At 42.8% G+C, this 17,854-nt stretch overlaps 1 protein-coding gene across 2 annotated transcripts; it reads left to right on the top strand.

Moving 5' to 3' along the window:
* The first annotated feature begins 13,068 nt into the window (after nucleotides 1–13,068).
* Nucleotides 13,069–16,783, top strand: LOC100279524 (THO complex subunit 4). 2 transcript variants are annotated; one of them, NR_158734.1, is made up of 6 exons: nucleotides 13,080–13,374; nucleotides 13,507–13,650; nucleotides 14,384–14,452; nucleotides 14,549–14,727; nucleotides 15,394–16,016; nucleotides 16,109–16,783. NR_158734.1 is itself a non-coding variant. In NM_001366092.1 (5 exons), the coding sequence occupies exons 1-5, from the start codon at nucleotides 13,186–13,188 to the stop codon at nucleotides 15,572–15,574; spliced, it is 762 nt and encodes a 253-aa protein (NP_001353021.1). In that variant the 5' UTR covers nucleotides 13,069–13,185; the 3' UTR covers nucleotides 15,575–15,761. The 2 variants fall into 2 exon arrangements, 1 of the variants encoding a protein (NP_001353021.1); NM_001366092.1 differs by lacking the exon at nucleotides 16,109–16,783 and having other exon boundaries at nucleotides 13,069–13,374; nucleotides 15,394–15,761.
* The last annotated feature ends 1,071 nt before the right edge of the window (nucleotides 16,784–17,854 follow it).

Here is a 17,854-nt window from a genome sequence, read left to right as displayed (position 1 = left end):
AATGTTCATAACAAAAATAAAATTACATCACATACACTAATTCAAAGCTACAAAAAACATCTAACTAACATTATCTATAGCTTTGTGTTCTTTATCAAGTACATGAAAGTGTGGAATGAAGTGTGATTTTAATAAATATATGGGCCTTTTCGTGCCTCTATATGGGCCATTTCGTGCCTGCCTTAAATGGGCCGTGCTCGTGCCCGCCCATGGGCCGTGACCTCGGCCCAAACCCGGCCCGATATATCGGGTCGTGCCGGCCCGACACTAAAATATTTCGTGTCGTGCCGTGCCTGGGCCGTGCTTTTTTTTACCGTGCTTCGGGCCGGCCCATTAGGCCCGGCCCAAATGTACACCTATACGAGCACATACCCTCCAATTACAATCCGACACCTCGCACACAACTGTGTAACATCGTTGTGCACACGAGTGTCTCACCTTGAACGGCCTCTTGCGGTTCACGGAATATTCCTGTAGCAATTGTCTTAGTGTAGTCAAGTCCTTGAAAATTAAGCCTTTCTTAACCTCAATGTTGTCAGCGTTATCTAGAGCCTCTAGCAGTTCATCATCTCGTCCTTCTGCGTATGCACCATTGGAATGAATTAGACTGCTAAATTCATGTACTGCAGGGTCACGTTCCGGACACAAACGTCCGATGAGTTCCATTTCTTGCTCGGTCAATTCTTGAACCGGACGGTCGTCATCGGAATCTAAGGCCCGTGCAGCGTCATATGGCTCCTCCTCATCCTCAATCTGAACATCAACACTATTTGAGGCCCTACATATGTGGTCTATATTAGATGATATGGGCACATGAAGATAAGCATCATTATCTAGTTGTGGACCTCCTGCATCTCGTCGAAGGAGCAAATACTACATTAAAGTCTCATAAAAGGAATCAACGATGCATATGAATAGCGTGACAAAGACACTTACTAGGATGATCCTAGGTCAAAGGGATCTCCTGGGGGGCTACCACAGGATTTGAGGCCCCACAAATGCCACAGATTGGACGAGAAATCTCAACCTCGTTCGGGGCCGATTGAGCATCTGCCACAACAACCACTTCTTCCAGACGGTAGGGCAAAAGGAGCTTCACAAGGAGATGCATTTGACAATTGTGGAGATAACCTGACTAGAGCTTCACAATGATCAAATGATAAGTTTCGAACGACCAGATGCAAACATGGAGGAACAATCGTCATCATAATTTTGACATATTTCACCCAGTCATCTTCAGAGCCAATGGAGATCAACTGTCGGAATACTGTCTCAGATGCAACATGGGACAATAAACCCTCAATTGATATGTCAGGGTCGTTTAAATTGCAATAAATCCTCCTCACAAGCCCTAACGAAAATCTGGCCAAAAGAGGGCCTTTCATCGAACATAATCATCACATTCTTCATTCCATCAAAACTAACATTCCCATAAACATCTTCCTCCATGTTTTCTCCATTGTATAGTGTCACTAGGGTGTCCATCTATTGCAAACACAGATTCATAACTCAATAACCATTAAAGATGGTACCTGACTAACACTATCAACAAATGCCTAGCTAATTACTAATGTCTAAATACTTACTAAGTAATAAATAAGTAATAGGTACTTACTAACTAATAACTATATACTAACTATTAAATGACCACTTCAAATAGAGTCATATAATCCAAGAATACTGTGGGAAAACAAGGTATACCTGAGGTTGCGGTGGAGACAAGCTACCGTTGGCACAGTGGAGTCGGACGGCCTCGTATCTACAAAAAAAACATATTACTTTCAGTAAAAATTTCGGCAGCACATTCCCTATACAGTGAGGTTTCAAAAACCTATAGAGAAACGAACAACGTGATGGCTGACATCCACAAAATCTAACAGAGAAAACAACATAATGGCTCACATACACATGTGCAGTCAATTAATATCTACATAACTACATACACTAACAACTAAATAGCTAGGTAACTATATAGTATAAAACATGTGCTAAGTAGTAAAATACTACTAAAAACTTAAATACTAAAATACTAACTAGATAGAAAACACTAAGTAAATAGTAAACTAAATTAATACTAACTAACTGAAAGTCGCCTAGAGGGGGGTGGATAGGCGAAATCTGAAAATTATAAACTTAAACACACACTACAAGCCGGGGTTAGCGTTAGAATGAATATCAAGTCCGGGAGAGAGGGGAAAAACAAATCAACCAAGAAGTAAAGCGGATGAACACGGTGATTTGTTTTATCGAGGTTCGGTTCTAAAGAACCTAATCCCCGTTAAGGTGGTCACAAAGACCGGGTCTGTTTCAACCCTTTCCCTCTCTCAAACGGTCACTTAGACCGAGTGAGCTTTCTTCCTTGATTTCTCGGGTCACTTAGACCCCACAAGGACCACCACACGATTGGTGTCTCTTGCTTCGCTTACAAGGCTTTGAGAATAAGAATGAGAGAAAGAAGAAAGCCAACCAAGCAACAAGAGCAACAAAGAAACACAAGAACGATCCTCTCATAAGTCCTAAAGCACTCAAATTGAATTGGGGACTTTGATTGGATCGGTGGCTTTGATTTGTGTCTTGGAGTGTTGCACTTTGCTCTTGTATTGAATGAAGAGTGATGAATGCTTGGATGGTTGGAGTGGAGGTGGTTGAGGGGTATTTATAGCCCTCAACCACCAAACAACCGTTGGGAAGGGGCTGTTGTCGATGGGAGCATCGGACAGTCTGTCATGTGCGCCACCGAACACTGTCCGGTGCGCTAGCCATGTCACCCAACTGTTAGGGTTCGGGCGCAGACGACTGTTGGAGCTTTGTATTCTAGTGGCACCGTACAATCCAGTGATGCACCAGACATGTACTGTTCACGGTCTGGTGCGCCTTTGACGGCTGCTCTGCCGCGCACTGTTCATCTGATTCTTCAGCTTTTGCAGTCGACTGTTGCACGAATGAGTCATTGCTCCGCTGGTGCACCGGACAGTCCGATGAATTATAGCGGAGCGCGTCCTCAGAAACCCGAGAGTGGAGAGTTCCGAGTTGTACGGTCCTGGTGCACCGGACACTGTCCGGTGGCACATCGGACAGTCCGGTGCGCCAGACCAGGGCACTCTCGGTTCCTTTGCTCCTTTGCTTTTGAACCCTAACTTTGATCTTTTATTGGTTTGTGTTGAACCTTTATGCATCTGTAGAATATATAATCTAGAGCAAACTAAATAGTCCAATTATTTGTGTTGGGCATTCAACCACCAAAATTATTTATAGGAAAAGGTTAAACCCTATTTCCCTTTCTATCTCCCCCTTTTTGGTGATTGATGCCAACACAAACCAAAGCAAGTATATAAGTGCAGAATTGAACTAGTTTGCATAAGGTAAGTGCATAGATTGCTTGGAATTAAACCAATTTATAATTTCACTAGATATGCATGGATTGCTTTCTTTCTTTCAACATTTTGGACCACATTTGCACCACTTGTTTTGTTTTTGCAAATTCTTTTGGATAGTCTTTTCAAAATCTTTTTGCAAATAGTCAAAGGTATATGAATAAGATTGAGAGAAGCATTTTCAAGATTTGAATTTTCTCCCCCTATTTCAAATGTTTTTCCTTTGACTAAACAGAACTCCCCCTGAATAAAATTCTCCTCTTAGTTTTCAAGAGGGTTTTAATAGATACCAATTGGAAATATATTGAGACGCTAGTTTTGAAAATATACCAATTTGAAATGTATCAATTAAATTTTTTGAAAGGTGGTGGTGCGGTCCTTTTGCTTTGGGTTAATACTCCCCCCTTTGGCATTAATCGCAAAAAAAGCGGAGACTTTTTGAGCCCTCCTTATTTTCTCCCCATTGATACAAGTAAATAAGTGTGAAGGATTATAACAATTTGGAGTGCAGAGTAACGACGAAGGATAAAAGATACCAGTAGAGTGGAGTGGAAGCCTTGTCTTCGTCGAGCACTCCATTTCCCTTTCAATCTATGACTTAGCATAGGAATACACTTGAAAACACATTAGTCGTAGACATAAAAGAGATATGATCAAAGGTATATAAATGGGCTATGTGTGCAAAGTTTCAATCAAAGTTCCGAGAATCAAGTATATTTATCTCATTCCTAAGTTTGCTAAAGGTTTTCTCATCTAATGGCTTGGTGAAGATATCGGCTAATTGTTCTTTAGTGCTAACATAAGCAATCTCGACATCACCCCTTTGTTGGTGATCCCTCAGAAAGTGATACCGAATGTCTATGTGCTTAGTGCGGCTGTGTTTAACGGGATTATCTGCCATGCGGATTGCACACTCATTGTCACATAGGTGAGGGACTTTGCTCAATTTGTAGCCATAGTCCCTGAGGGTTTGCCTCATCCAAAGTAATTGCGCACAGCAATGGCCTGCGACAATGTACTCGGCTTCGGCGGTAGAAAGAGCTAATGAGTTTTGTTTCTTTGAAACCCAAGACACCAGGGATCTCCCTAGAAACTGACAAGTCCCTGATGTGCTCTTTCTATCAATTTTACACCCTGCCCAATCAGCATCTGAATATCCTATTAAATCAAAAGTGGATCCCTTGGGGTACCAAAGTCGAAACTTAGGAGTATAAACTAAATATCTCATGATTCTTTTCACAGCCCTAAGGTGAACTTCCTTAGGATCGGCTTGGAACCTTTCACACATGCATATTGAAAGCATAATATCCGGTCGAGATGTACATAAATAGAGTAGAGATCCAATCATTGATCAGTATACCTTTTGATCTATGAATTCACCTCTCGTGTCGAGGTTGAGATGTCCATTTGTTCCCATGGGTGTCTTGATGGGTTTGACATCCTTCATTCCAAACTTGTTAAGTATGTCTTGAATGTATTTTGTTTGGCTGATGAAGGTGCCATCATGGAGTTCCTTGACTTGAAATCCTAGGAAATACTTCAACTCCCTCATCATAGACATCTCGAATTTCTGTATCATGATCCTACTAAACTCTTCACAAGTAGATTTGTTAGTAGACCCAAATATGATATCATCAACATAAATTTGGTATACAAACAAATCTTTTACAATAGTTTTAGTAAAAAGTGTAGTATCGACTTTTCCGACTTTGAAGCCATTAGTGATAAAAAATCTCTTAGGCATTCATACCATGCTCTTGGGGCTTGCTTGAGCCCATAAAGCGCCTTTGAAAGTTTATACACATGGTTAGGATACTCACTATCTTCAAAGCCGGGAGGTTGCTCAACATAGACCTCTTCTTTGATTTGTCCATTGAGGAAGGCACTTTTCACGTCCATTTGGTAAAGCTTAAAGCCATGGTAAGTAGCCTAGGCAAGTAATATGCGAATTGCCTCAAGCCTAGCTACGGGTGCATAGGTTTCACCGAAATCCAAACCTTCGACTTGTGAATATCCCTTGGCCACAAGTCGGGCTTTGTTCCTTGTCACCACACCATGCTCATCTTGCTTGTTGCGGAATACCCACTTGGTACCTACAACATTTTGATTAGGACGTGGAACTAAATGCCAAACCTCATTCCTCATGAAGTTGTTGAGCTCCTCTTGCATTGCCAACACCCAATCTGAATCTCTTAGTGCATCCTCCACCCTGTATGGCTCAATAGAGGACACAAAAGAGTAATGTTCACAAAAATGAGCGACTCGAGATCGAGTGGTTACCCCCTTATGAATATCACAAATAATGGAGTTGATGGGGTGATCTCTTTGAATCGCTTGGTGGACTCTTGGGTGTGGCGGTCTTTGACCCTGAATCTCTTGATCATCTTCCTTATCATTGTCATCTTCCCCTTGATCATTGTCCTCCTCTTGAGGTAGCTCATTCTCTTGATCTTCATTTTCATCATTTTGAGCTTGATCCTCATCTTGAGTTGGTGGAGATCCTTGCATGGAAGATGATGGTTGATTTTGCGCTTGTGTAGGCTCTTCGGATTCCTTAGGACACACACCCCCAATGGACATGTTCCTTAGCGCGACTCACGGAGCTTCTTCATCATCTTGTTCATCAAGATCAACTTGCTCTACTTGAGAGCCATTAGTCTCATCAAACACGATGTCACAAGAAACTTCAACTAATCCAGTGGATTTGTTGAAGACTCTATATGCCCTTGTGTTTGAGTCATAACCAAGTAAAAAGCCTTCTACAGCCTTAGGAGCAAATTTAGATTTTCTACCTCTTTTAACAAGAATAAAACATTTGCTACCAAAGACTCTAAAATATGAAACATTAGGCTATTTACCGGTGAGGAGTTCGTAAGATGTCTTCTTGAGGATTCGGTGAAGGTAGAGTCGGTTGATGGAGTAACAGGCGGTGTTAATCGCCTCAGCCCAAAACCGGTTTGGAGTCTTGTACTCATCAAGCATGGTTTTTGCCATGTCCAGTAGAGTTCTATTCTTCCTCTCCACTACACCATTTTGTTGAGGTGTGTAGGGTGAAGAGAACTCATGCTTGATGCCCTCATCCTCAAGAAAGCCTTCAATTTGAGAATTCTTGAACTCCGTCTCATTGTCGCTTCTTATCTTTTTGATCCTTAAACCAAACTCATTTTGAGCTTGTCTTAAGAATCCTTGTAAGGTCTCTTGGGTTTGAGATTTTTCCTGTAAAAAGAATAACCAAGTGAAGCGAGAATAATCATCCACGATTACTAGATAGTACTTACTCTCACTGATGCTTATGTAAGCGATCGAGCCGAATAGATCCATGTGGAGTAGTTCCAGTGGCCTGCCCGTTGTCATGATGTTCTTGTGTGGATGGTGAGCACCAACTTGCTTTCCTGCTTGGCATGCGCTACAAACCCTGTCTTTCTCAAATTGAACATTGGTTAGTCCCAAAATGTGTTCTGCCTTTAGAAGTTTGTGAAGATTCCTCATCCCAACATGGCTAATCAGCGATGCCAGAGCCAACCCATATTAGTCTTAGCTATTAAGCAAGTATCGAGTTCAGCTTTGTTAAAATCAACTAAGTATAGCTGACCCTCTAATACTCCCTTAAATGCTACTGAATCATCACTTCTTCTAAAGACAGTAACACCTAAATCTATAAAAAGACAGTTGTAGCCCATTTTACATAATTGAGAAACTTAAAGCAAATTATAATCTAAAGAATCTACAAGAAAAACATTGGAAATGGAATGGTCAAGTGATATAGCAATTTTACCAAGTCCTTTGACCAAACCTTGATTTCCATCCCCGAATGTGATAGCTCGTTGGACATCTTTGTTTTTCTCATAGGAGGAGAACATTCTTTTCTCCCCTGTCATGTGGTTTGTGCACCCGCTATCAATTATCCAACCCCGGATGCATAAACCTACAAAACAAATTTAGGCTTTGTTCTTAGGTACCCAAACAGTCTTGGGTCCTTTGATGTTAGAAACAAGCACCTTGGGTACCCAAACACAAGTCTTGGAGCCCTTGTGTTTGCCCAACATATTTGGCAACTACTTTGCCTAATTTGTTAGTTAAAACATAAGATGCATCAAAAGTCTTAAATGAGATGTTAGGTTCATTTGATGCAGTAGGAGTTTTCTTTTTATGCATTTTAACATGGGTAGAATGCCTAGAGCTAGATGCCTCATTCTTATACATAAAAGCATGATGGAAAACAGAGTGAGATTTCTTAGCATGAATTATCCTAATCTTGTGTTCGGGATAATTGGCAGGATGTAAAATATAGCCCTCATTATCCTGAACCATGGGAGCCTTGCCCTTAACAAAATTAGACAATCTTTTAGGGGCATTAAGATTGACATTGCTTCCCTGTTGGAAACCAATGTCATCCTTAATGCCAGGGCGTCTCCCACTATAGAGCATGCTTCTAGCAAATTTAAATTTTTCATTTTTAATTTCATGCTCATTGATTTTAGAAGTTAATTGAGCTATATGATCATTTTGTTGTTTAATTAAAGCAAGGTGATCATGAATAGCTTCTACACTAACATCTCTACATCTAGTACAAATAGTAACATGATCGACAGTAGATGTAGAGGGTTTGCATAATTTTAATTCCTCAATCTTAGCATTTAAAATATCATTCTTATTTCTAAGATTGGAAATAGAAACATTGCAAACATTTAGCTCTTTAATCTTAGAAACTAAATTTTCATTTCTAAGACTAGCAATTGAATCATTACAAGCATTTAATTTTTCAACCATAGCAATTAAACTAGCACTCTCAGTTCTAAGGTTTGAAATGGTGTCATGGAAAATGCTAAGATCCTTAGTCAAGTTTTCATTTTTCTCTACTTCCTAAGCATAAGCATTTTTCACTTTAACATGCCTTTTATTTTCTTTAATAAGGAATTCCTCTTGACTATTCAAAAGTTCATCCTTCTCATGAATAGCTCCTATTAATTCATTCAATTTTTCTTTTTTGTTACATGTTAAGGTTGGCAAAAAGTGTAAGCAAATCATCTTCATCATCACTAGAACTACTCTCATCACTAGATGTAGTATACTTGGGGCGGTTCTAGTCTGCACCTTCTTTTTGCCGTCCTTTGCCATGAAGCACTTGTGACCGACGTTGGGGAAGAGGAGGCCCTTGTTGATGGTGATGTTGGCGGCATCCTCGTCGGAGGAGGAGTCGGTGGAGCTCTCGTCGGAGTCCCATTCCCGACATACAGGGGCATCACCGCCCTTCTTCTTGTAGTACCTCTTCTTCTCCTTCTTCTTCCCCCTCTTGTTGTTGTCCCTGTCACTATCACTAGACATAGGGCATTTAGCGATAAAATGACCGGGCTTACCACATTTGTAGCACACCCTCTTGGAGCGGGGTTTGTAATCCTACCCCCTCCTTTGCTTGAGGATTTGGCGAAAGCTCTTGATGATGAGCGCCATTTCCTCATTGTCGAGCTTGGAGGCGTCGATGGGGAGCCTATTTGATGTAGACTCTTCTTTCTTTTCTTCCGTCGCTTTGAATGCGATGGGTTGCACCTCGGGTGCGGAGGTGCCGCCTTGCTCCAAGTCGATGATGTGTTTGGAGCCTTTGATCATCAACTCAAAACTCACAAACTTCCCAATTACCTCCTCGAGAGACATTAGCTTATATCTAGGATCACCATGTATTAATTGAACTTGAGTAAGATTACAAAATACGAGGGATCTAAGAATAACCTTGACCATCTCATGGTCATCCCATTTTGTGCTCCCGAGGTTGCGTACTTGATTCACCAAGGTTTTGAGCCGGTTGTACATTGCTTGTGGCTCTTCTCCTTGGTGGAGTACGAATCGACCGAGCTCCCCCTCGATCGTCTCCCGCTTGGTGATCTTGGTCACCTCATCTCCTTCGTGCACGGTCTTTAGGATGTCCCAAATTTCTTTGGCACTTTTTAACCCTTGCACTTTATTATACTCCTCTCGACATAGAGAGGCGAGGAGTATAGTAGTGGCTTGGGAGTTAAAGTGTCGTATTTGGGCGACCTCATCCGAGTCGTAGCCCTCGTCCCCTACGGTAGGTACTTGCGCTCCAAACTCAACAATGCCCCATATGCTTGCGTGGAGTGAGGTTAGGTGATGCCTCATTTTATCACTCCACATATGGTGGTTTGCCTAATGGAATGGAAAGTAAAGGAGCGCGTTTAGAAATGCGAGGATAGTGTAGGGGGATCTTACTAAACTTCTTGTGCTCATGGCGCTTAGAAGTGACGGACGCCGCGTCTGAGCTGGATGTGGAGGGCGATGAAGAGTCAGTCTCGTGGTACAAGCCGGGGTTAGCGTTAGAATGGTTAGACTCTTGGTGGATCCTCCCGACATCACTTTGAGTGGTTAGACTCTAATGAAGTACCGGGATCTGATACCAATTGAAAGTCACCTAGAGGGGGAGGTGGATAGGCGAAATCTTAAAATTATAAACTTAAACACACACTACAAGCCGGGGTTAGCATTAGAATGAATATCAAGTCCAGGAGAGAGGGGAAAACAAATCAACCAAGAAGTAAAGCGGATGAACACGATGGTTTGTTTTACCGAGGTTCGGTTCTAAAAGAGCCTAGTCCTCGTTGATGTGGTCACAAAGACCGGGTCTCTTTCAACCCTTTCTCCCTCTCAAACGGTCACTTAGACCGGGTGAGCTTTCTTCCTTGATTTCTCGGGTCACTTAGATCCCACAAGGACCACCACACGATTGTTGTCTCTTGCTTCGCTTACAAGGCTTTGAGAATAAGAATGAGAGAAAGAAGAAAGCCAACCAAGCAACAAGAGCAACAAAGAAACACAAGAACGATCCTCTCACAAGTCCTAAAGCACTCGAATTGAATTGGGGACTTTGATTGGATCAGTGGCTTTGATTTGTGTCTTGGAGTGTTGCACTTTGCTCTTGTATTGAATGAAGAGTGATGAATGCTTGGATGGTTGGAGTGGAGGTGGTTGAGGGGTATTTATAGCCCTCAACCACCAAACAACCGTTAGGGAGGGCTGCTATCGATGGGCGCACCAGACAGTCTGGTGCGCCAGCCACGTCACTCAATCGTTAGGGTTCGGGCACAGACGACCATTGGGGCTTTGTCTTCTAGTGGCACCGGACAGTCCGGTGCCGCACCAGACAGGTACTGTTCACTGTCGGGTGCGCCTCTGACGGCTGCTCTGCTCTGACGCGCACTGTTGCGCACTGTTCATCTGATTCTTCAGCTTTTGCAGTCGACCGTTGCGTGAAGGAGCCGTTGCTTCGCTGGTGCACCGGACAGTCCGGTGGCACACCGGACAGTCCGATAAATTATAGCGGAGCGCGTCCTCCGAAACCCGAGAGTGGAGAGTTTGGAGTTGTACGGTCCTGGTGCACCGGACACTGTCTGGTGGCACACCGGACAGTCCGGTGCGCCAGACCAGGGCACTCTCGGTTCCTTTGCTCCTTTGCTTTTGAACCCTAGCTTTGATCTTTTATTGGTTTGTGTTGAACCTTTATGCATCTGTAGAATATATAATCTAGAGCAAACTAGTTATTCCAATTATTTGTGTTGGGCATTGAACCACCAAAATTATTTATAGGAAAAGGTTACACCCTATTTCCCTTTCACTAACCACTAGCTACTAGCTAATAAACTAAATAAAAACTAACTAAATACTAAACTAACCACTAAATACTAACCAATAGCTACGACGTGACGACTTGGTTGTGGCGAGGTGGGGCTTGGTGGTGGCGTGGGCAGCACCGGCGGAGCGGCGACGGCAGGGCTTGGTGGCGACGACCGCGAAGGAGGGGAGGCCGCCGAAGAACGAAGGTGGCAGGGCTAGATGGAGGGAAGACGACATACGTGCTCAACGACGCGGCGGTCGGCAACGAGCTCGAAAAGGAGAAAGAAGGAGTGGCGCACGGGGAAGGAGAAGGAGTTGGCCGACCCATTTACTTCCTAGCTCGGTGGCAAGATCTGTGGCGCTGAGCTAGGAACACGTGGCTGTCGCGTCGGCCCTCGAATGCCATCGAGGCATGTACATTGGCGCCACAGGCTCTGGCATCGAGGCGTTTTACCTCGGCGCCAGGGCCTACGACGTCGAGCAAAGGGTCCAAAACAGAATTAAGTCGTCGAGGGGTCTAAACGTGAATTTTATTCGAAAAAAGGACAAAAAACAAAAAAATCAGTAAGGTAAAGCAGTTTTGCACCGTTCATGTTAAAAACAGATTTCTAGAACAGGAGAAATCACTAGACTTGAAAGTTTGGGCCAGGCCATTTAGGGTTGTCATGACATGTCCCGAAAAAAGAGCCCAAAGCACGACACGACACGAAGGAAAATGGGTCGGGCCACCACGACACGAATGGCCGGGCTGTGCCTCAAACTTAGGCACGATGGGCGACACGACTAGATGGGTCATGCTTGGGCCGGCACGACACGAAGTAGAAAACTAGGGTTAAATGGTTATTTTAAGAATGTATTTTTTAGATATATATAAGTTTTTTGTTCGTGCCGGCACGAGGGATGTCAATTTAATCCGTGGATTCGGATATCCGTCGGATATCCGATCCGATGGATCCGGATATGGATATGTTTTTGACCCACGAGTTAGACCCGTATCCGATCCGAGGTAAAGTGGACATGGATTTGGATATTAAACCTCACCCGCGGGTTATCCGTTGGATATCCGAAATTAACCAATACTTCAATTTTTTTGCCCAGAAAAGTAGACAGCCCAGCCGGGAGCTGGCCCAGCCCACACATGGACACATCAGGATCACTACATCAGCAAACCCTAATCCCTAACATTGGCAATTTATCTATTTTGTTGTTTGCCATGATGAATATGATTATACTGTCATTGACTAAAAAGATTCAACCTCAGCTACTATAGTGGTGGTTTTGTGCTGAGATTTCCTGGTATGTTTTCCATGTATAATTTCTTTATGATAAAATATTATAACTAGAAAATAAAATATTCTTTGATTTGCATGTCTTCTGCTATTACGCACTAGCATATTGTCTTAGTCACATGTACAAGGCTTAGACGCTCAGCTAGTATAGTAGTATTATTGTATTCCTGTACAAGGCTACATCTTGACTGATAATTGGGAAGAAATTTGATTAATTCTATTATTGAATTGCTGAAAATAGATTTTTGTCATATCCGATGGATATCCGAAACCCAATGGACATGAGCATGGATATGAATTTCTACCCGCGGGTATAGTCGCGTGCAAATATTATCTGTAATTGTGGAAATGGCTACGAGCTGATATTTACAGTATCCGATCTGAATTTGACACATTGCCATCTCTGGCCGACAGAATACGATCATCTGTCCGTCGTGCTTCGGGCCCAGCCGAACCTAGCGTTTAATATCTAGGTACGACTCGACTCAGCTCACAATTATTTTGTACCATGATGACCAAAAAAATTAGCATAAATTACAATTGAATCGGACCGGACTAGCCTAACAGTAACACGACCCAACTTCTAACACGACCCAACTTCTAGCTCTAGTAGTGAGGAGTAGAAGAGAAAAAAAAAAAAAAAAAGTAGGAGTACTCCGCCAATATCTGACCAAGCCGCCAGCCGACCCAACCAATCAGTGGCAGTGCCCGTCCGCGTCCCGCTCTCGTGGGCCGTCGCGGTGTCCCCGCCTATATTTTATCTGGCGCCCGCCCCTCCCACCAAAAAGATCTCCAATTCCCCACCCCAAAGAGCTACCCTGACCAGATTTGGCCGCTTCCTCCTCTGCCTCCCGCTAACCCTAGTCCAGCACCCCGAGATCTGCTCCGCGCGAGCAGCCATGGCGGAGACGCTCGACATGACCCTCGATGACATCATCAAGAACAACAAGAAGAGTAACCCCTCCTCCGGCGGGGCCCGCCGCAGCCGCGGCGGATCCGCCCCTGGCGGCGGCAGCGGCGGGGTCGGGCCGACCAGGCGCTCCTTCAAGAGGGCTGGGAACAGGCAGGCGCCCTACCAGCCGCCGAAGGTACGAACGACTCGAACGGGCTGTTGCTCCGCGTCGCCCGGCGGAGGATGCGTGGGCTTCGGACTTCGCTGACTCGGGCGGGAGGAGATGGTCGGTTGGTTTTCTCACTTTGGTGTGACGCGATCGATCCAGGCCCCTGACGCTGCGTGGCAGCACGACATGTACCCTGCGGTCGCCGCAGGAGGCGGCGGCGGCGGGAGGGTCTCGGCGCTCGAGACGGGCACCAAGCTCTACATCTCCAACCTGGACTTTGGGGTTTCGAACGACGATATCAAGGTATATGCTTCGCCGGTTCGAAGAGTGTTCTGTTGTTGCATCTGAATCTAACTTTAAGAAGCCCGTAAATAGCTGGCCTGAAGTGCGATTGGCTAGATTCGCCCTCCTGAAAATTGAGCCCGGAACATATTTGCCGTTTGGGCTGTGTTCCACCGCAGATCTATTGTGGTTACACAGGGCATCAATAGCTGGTGGTTGTCACATCTATGGCTTGTAATTGTGGTGTTTTCCCGTGACTTCGGTTAACATGTTTAGATATTGTTCTTGTGTTTCCTAACAGGGGTGCTTAGATCCAGTGTAGATCTATATCTGTGTATTGATTGTTATTTGTTTTCTATAATTATTTAGTGGCTCTGCATAATGCTATAGGATTTAAAGTTTTCGTAGTATGGTTTCTGATTCAAACATGTAAAAATACACTCATGTCGTATCCACAGATTTGTATCACTTTGGTTTGATCACTTTGCTTCTATTGGCATGCTTATGCTTGTTTGGGGAGACATTGGTTAAGTTTATTACCTACAATGGATAGTAGTTCTTTTTAACTGTGATTTAACTTATGCCTGATATTTTAAATTTTAGATGTGTTCTAGGATCTCAAATTACATTGACGTTTATGTGGATTGATTAGTTTATTACATGTCACATAGATCACATGGATTCCCTTTGTAACCTTGTAAGTCGAATGCCTTGGTAAACATTATCTGACAAGTTTCATATTTATATGATGCAGGAGCTGTTCTCTGAGCTAGGTGATCTGAAGCGTTTTTCGATAATATATGATCGAAGTGGGAGGTCTAAGGTGCAGATGCTGTTGTCATCTTATGGTCTTCTACCTGTCTCTTATGTACACCTAATTTCTGTGTTTCTTACATTTTCTGTACTTTGTATCTCACAGGGAACAGCTGAAGTTGTATTTGCAAGGCGTTCTGATGCTGTAGCGGCGGTGAAGAAATATAACAATGTCCAACTTGATGGTAAGCCCATGAAGATAGAGATAGTTGGGACCAATACTCCAACTGCATCTGCTGCTCTTCCAGTCTCCAATGGTGGCCATGCTAGGAATGCTGTGAGGAGGTATATTTCTCATCTGATTATTCATCGTGAATTATCAGTCCATGTCAATAACATCTGTAGGGGCGTGTTTGGTAGTAATTAAAATGACTAGAGGCTATAATGTTTTAGTTATTCATTGTTATATCAAAATTGCGTCAGTGAACATCTCTCCTGTCCTTTCCAATTCATCTCTGCCCATCTAAGGCCTTGTTCGGTTAATCCTGTTACCCATGGATTGGGTAGGATTGGAAAAAATTAATAAGAGGTTTGACTTGCTTGGGATTTAAACCCACCCAATCCCACTCAATCCACATGGATTGAGAGCTAACCGAACAAGCCCTAACAAGGCAAATAAAATGATATGATTTTGTTATGACAGCTATTTCTATAAGTTTAATAATGATTCTCATTGTACAATAGGCTGTTTTGACATGACTAAACTTAATGCAGGAAAATGAATGTGTTTGTATCATGTTATTGTTCAATATAGTAAAATTTTGTTGAGTCAGTGCATAGTTCCATAGTTGTTTAACTTTGTTATGGTGCACTTGATCACCCAGAATGCCGTTAGATCTGGACTTATTTATAATTTATCTTTACCTATATAGACACAATGTTTCTTAATTCTTATTAATGTAGCCTATTCTCATTACATACATTTTACTAAATTACATTTAAATATTACAGTGCACCGAGGGGTGCTGCCCCAGCAGGTGTGCCGCAGCGAAGACCTCATCAGAGGGGTGGGAGGCGTAGTGGTGGATCTGGGGGTGGTCGTCGTGGCAAGGAGCGCAGCAAGCCAAAGTCGGCTGAAGAACTCGACGCTGACTTGGAGAAGTATCATGCTGATGCGATGCAGACCAACTAAATGTGTTCACAAATTTGATATTCAACATCAAATATCAAGCACATTAGTCCTTCCATTCCAGCTGTTTGTGCTACTATGTTCAGGGGACAACAAACCTTATGTTTGTGGGGGTATTGCTTTACTGAATTTTGTGGGTTTTGTTTACAATAGAACTAGAGTTGGATGATGCTGAGTACTTCCATGGAAATTACTTGCTTGCCTTTAGTTTCTGTACCTAATGCCGAGGAGACAAGAATCATCCAAGTTACTCGACATGTGAAAGTTGATGATGTATGAAGGTACCCACATTTCCTTTGACCCCCCACCGTATAATATATCTTGGAGGTAAAAGAGACTGGGCTTCAGATGTTCCTTGGTGATCTAGTTGTGCGCTTTCGATCTGGTATTGCTCAGATGTTTCTCCGCTGTAGGCTGGTTCAAGATCAAGCCATCTAAGGAGGAGGTATGCATGTTTTTTCAGTTGCTGAAGTCCTTTTCTAGGTTCATATTTGTGCTTGTGGCAATGAGGTTAATGCCCCCCTTTTTCTATTGCAGGTGGCCTGTTCATATTGTGAAACATCATGATGCTTATTTTGGGCATCTTAAGCTATCTTCTCTGGCACATCAATGATTTCATGAGCTTCAAGGCCCCTTTATTTTAAAAGTTGATTCTTTGCATAATCCTCTCTGTGGGTGCCTACAAAGTTTAAATGTGGACATGGCTGTCACTAGTCTCATTGAAGCATCATGGTGCAAATCCTGCTTCAAGGTCTGCTATTGATAGCTTAGAGATGGCTGTGATGTCAATGCCTCAGCATTAATTTGGACTTCTAGGCCTTCCTTGCGTATTTATGCTTTATATAAGCATATGGGGTATGGTCGATCTTGTCTATTGCCCTTCGGAGTTCCTTTCAACTTCGCTTGAGCCTTTGATGGCACAATTGGAGTCATGTGCCTCTGCTCAGAAAATCAGTTTTTAACTGAAACCCTTCCCTTTTGCTTGCTTCCTTGCTTCGTCAATGGTGATACCAGCTATTTTAGCATCAATCTTGGCGGTGTGAATCCCAAGTGGCTGTGGTTTTAATCTTCCTGGTTTTTTTTGGCACTGATGATATTGATATAGCTATGATGTTATTGATATAGTATACTCCCTTCATTCTTTTTTATTTGTCGCTGTTTAGTTAAAAAATGAACTAGCAGTCAACAAATATTATCATTTTAGGAATTCATAATCTGTTGTTTTGTTCCTTCTGATAACATCTGGACTGGTGGTAATAGCTGTTGCTCGGATGACGTTGTAGGTCTTCATTTCCCCCCTATTATTGGTTCAGTTCTAGTTCTATTTCAAATATGTCAAGCTGCTTTTCCTTTTACTGCTTAATGATGCATGGTTCTATTTGGTGAAATCATCTTGTGCGAAATGCTCTCTGGTGAATTCTGATTGCTCTGCATTGTACTCCCTCGGTCCAAGAATTCTAGGATGCAATAGGACGCTAACTCGTTACAATTCGAATTCTGACCAAATTTATACAAGACAAGATTTTTCTTAATACGTAACATTAAATTTATTACACTATATATTTTTATAGTAATACCAATTTGGAGCCGCACATTTATTATTTTCTATGAACTTAGTCAAACATATTAATAATAATTTGACTTCAGCTGTATTTAGAATTGCATCTTTTTGGGACGGAAAGGAGGAAGAACTGCATCGTTTTAGAGGTATTGAATTATATTTTTATAGTAATACCAAATTGGAGCCATACATTATTATTGTCTATGAACTTAGTCAAACATATAATTTGACTTCGACTGGATTTAAAATTGCACCTTTTTGTGACGGAGAAGAGGAAGAACTGCATCCTTTTAGGGCTAGTTTGATAATCCAATTTTTAAGGGATTTTTTCCTAAGAGCTAGTTTGGGAACCTTATTTTCTCAATGGAAATTAGTTCATTTCTGAAAATGTTTTTTATTTAGAATCATCTTCTATCCAAGATTTTCTAGATTCCTATCGTCAATATTGTCAACTTTTTATGCTCTTACATTTCTTTTAGTTAAAAGTCACACCCTCTCCGCGATTCAGGGCTCTTCGACCGTTGCACGGTAGACGCGTGGCCACAAACACTGCTCGTGAGCAATCCAGCTATACGTCTTCGCTGCGGACCAGAAATCTCAATTCAATCCAGCTAAGTCGTGACTCGTGACGTCCTCCAGCCCTGACTCACGATTCTGCATCTGCTCGCGTCGCATCCGCCTCAACGCCGCCCAACGACCTGGATCCTGGCCTCTCGCCTTCG

The sequence above is a fragment of the Zea mays genome, chromosome 1 (assembly GCF_902167145.1).
Source record: "Zea mays cultivar B73 chromosome 1, Zm-B73-REFERENCE-NAM-5.0, whole genome shotgun sequence".
Classification (NCBI taxonomy): Eukaryota; Viridiplantae; Streptophyta; class Magnoliopsida; order Poales; family Poaceae; genus Zea; species Zea mays.
Note: the sequence above shows the minus strand (reverse complement) of the source record. Positions and strands in the feature narration are given on the sequence as shown.

Coding starts and splice junctions, on each gene's coding strand:
- LOC100279524 (NM_001366092.1), top strand. CDS start 13,186: ATGGCGGAGACGCTCGACATGACCCTCGATGACATCATCAAGAACAAC. Junction 13,375..13,506: donor CGCCCTACCAGCCGCCGAAG/GTACGAACGACT, acceptor CGATCGATCCAG/GCCCCTGACGCTGCGTGGCA. Junction 14,728..15,393: donor GCTAGGAATGCTGTGAGGAG/GTATATTTCTCA, acceptor TAAATATTACAG/TGCACCGAGGGGTGCTGCCC.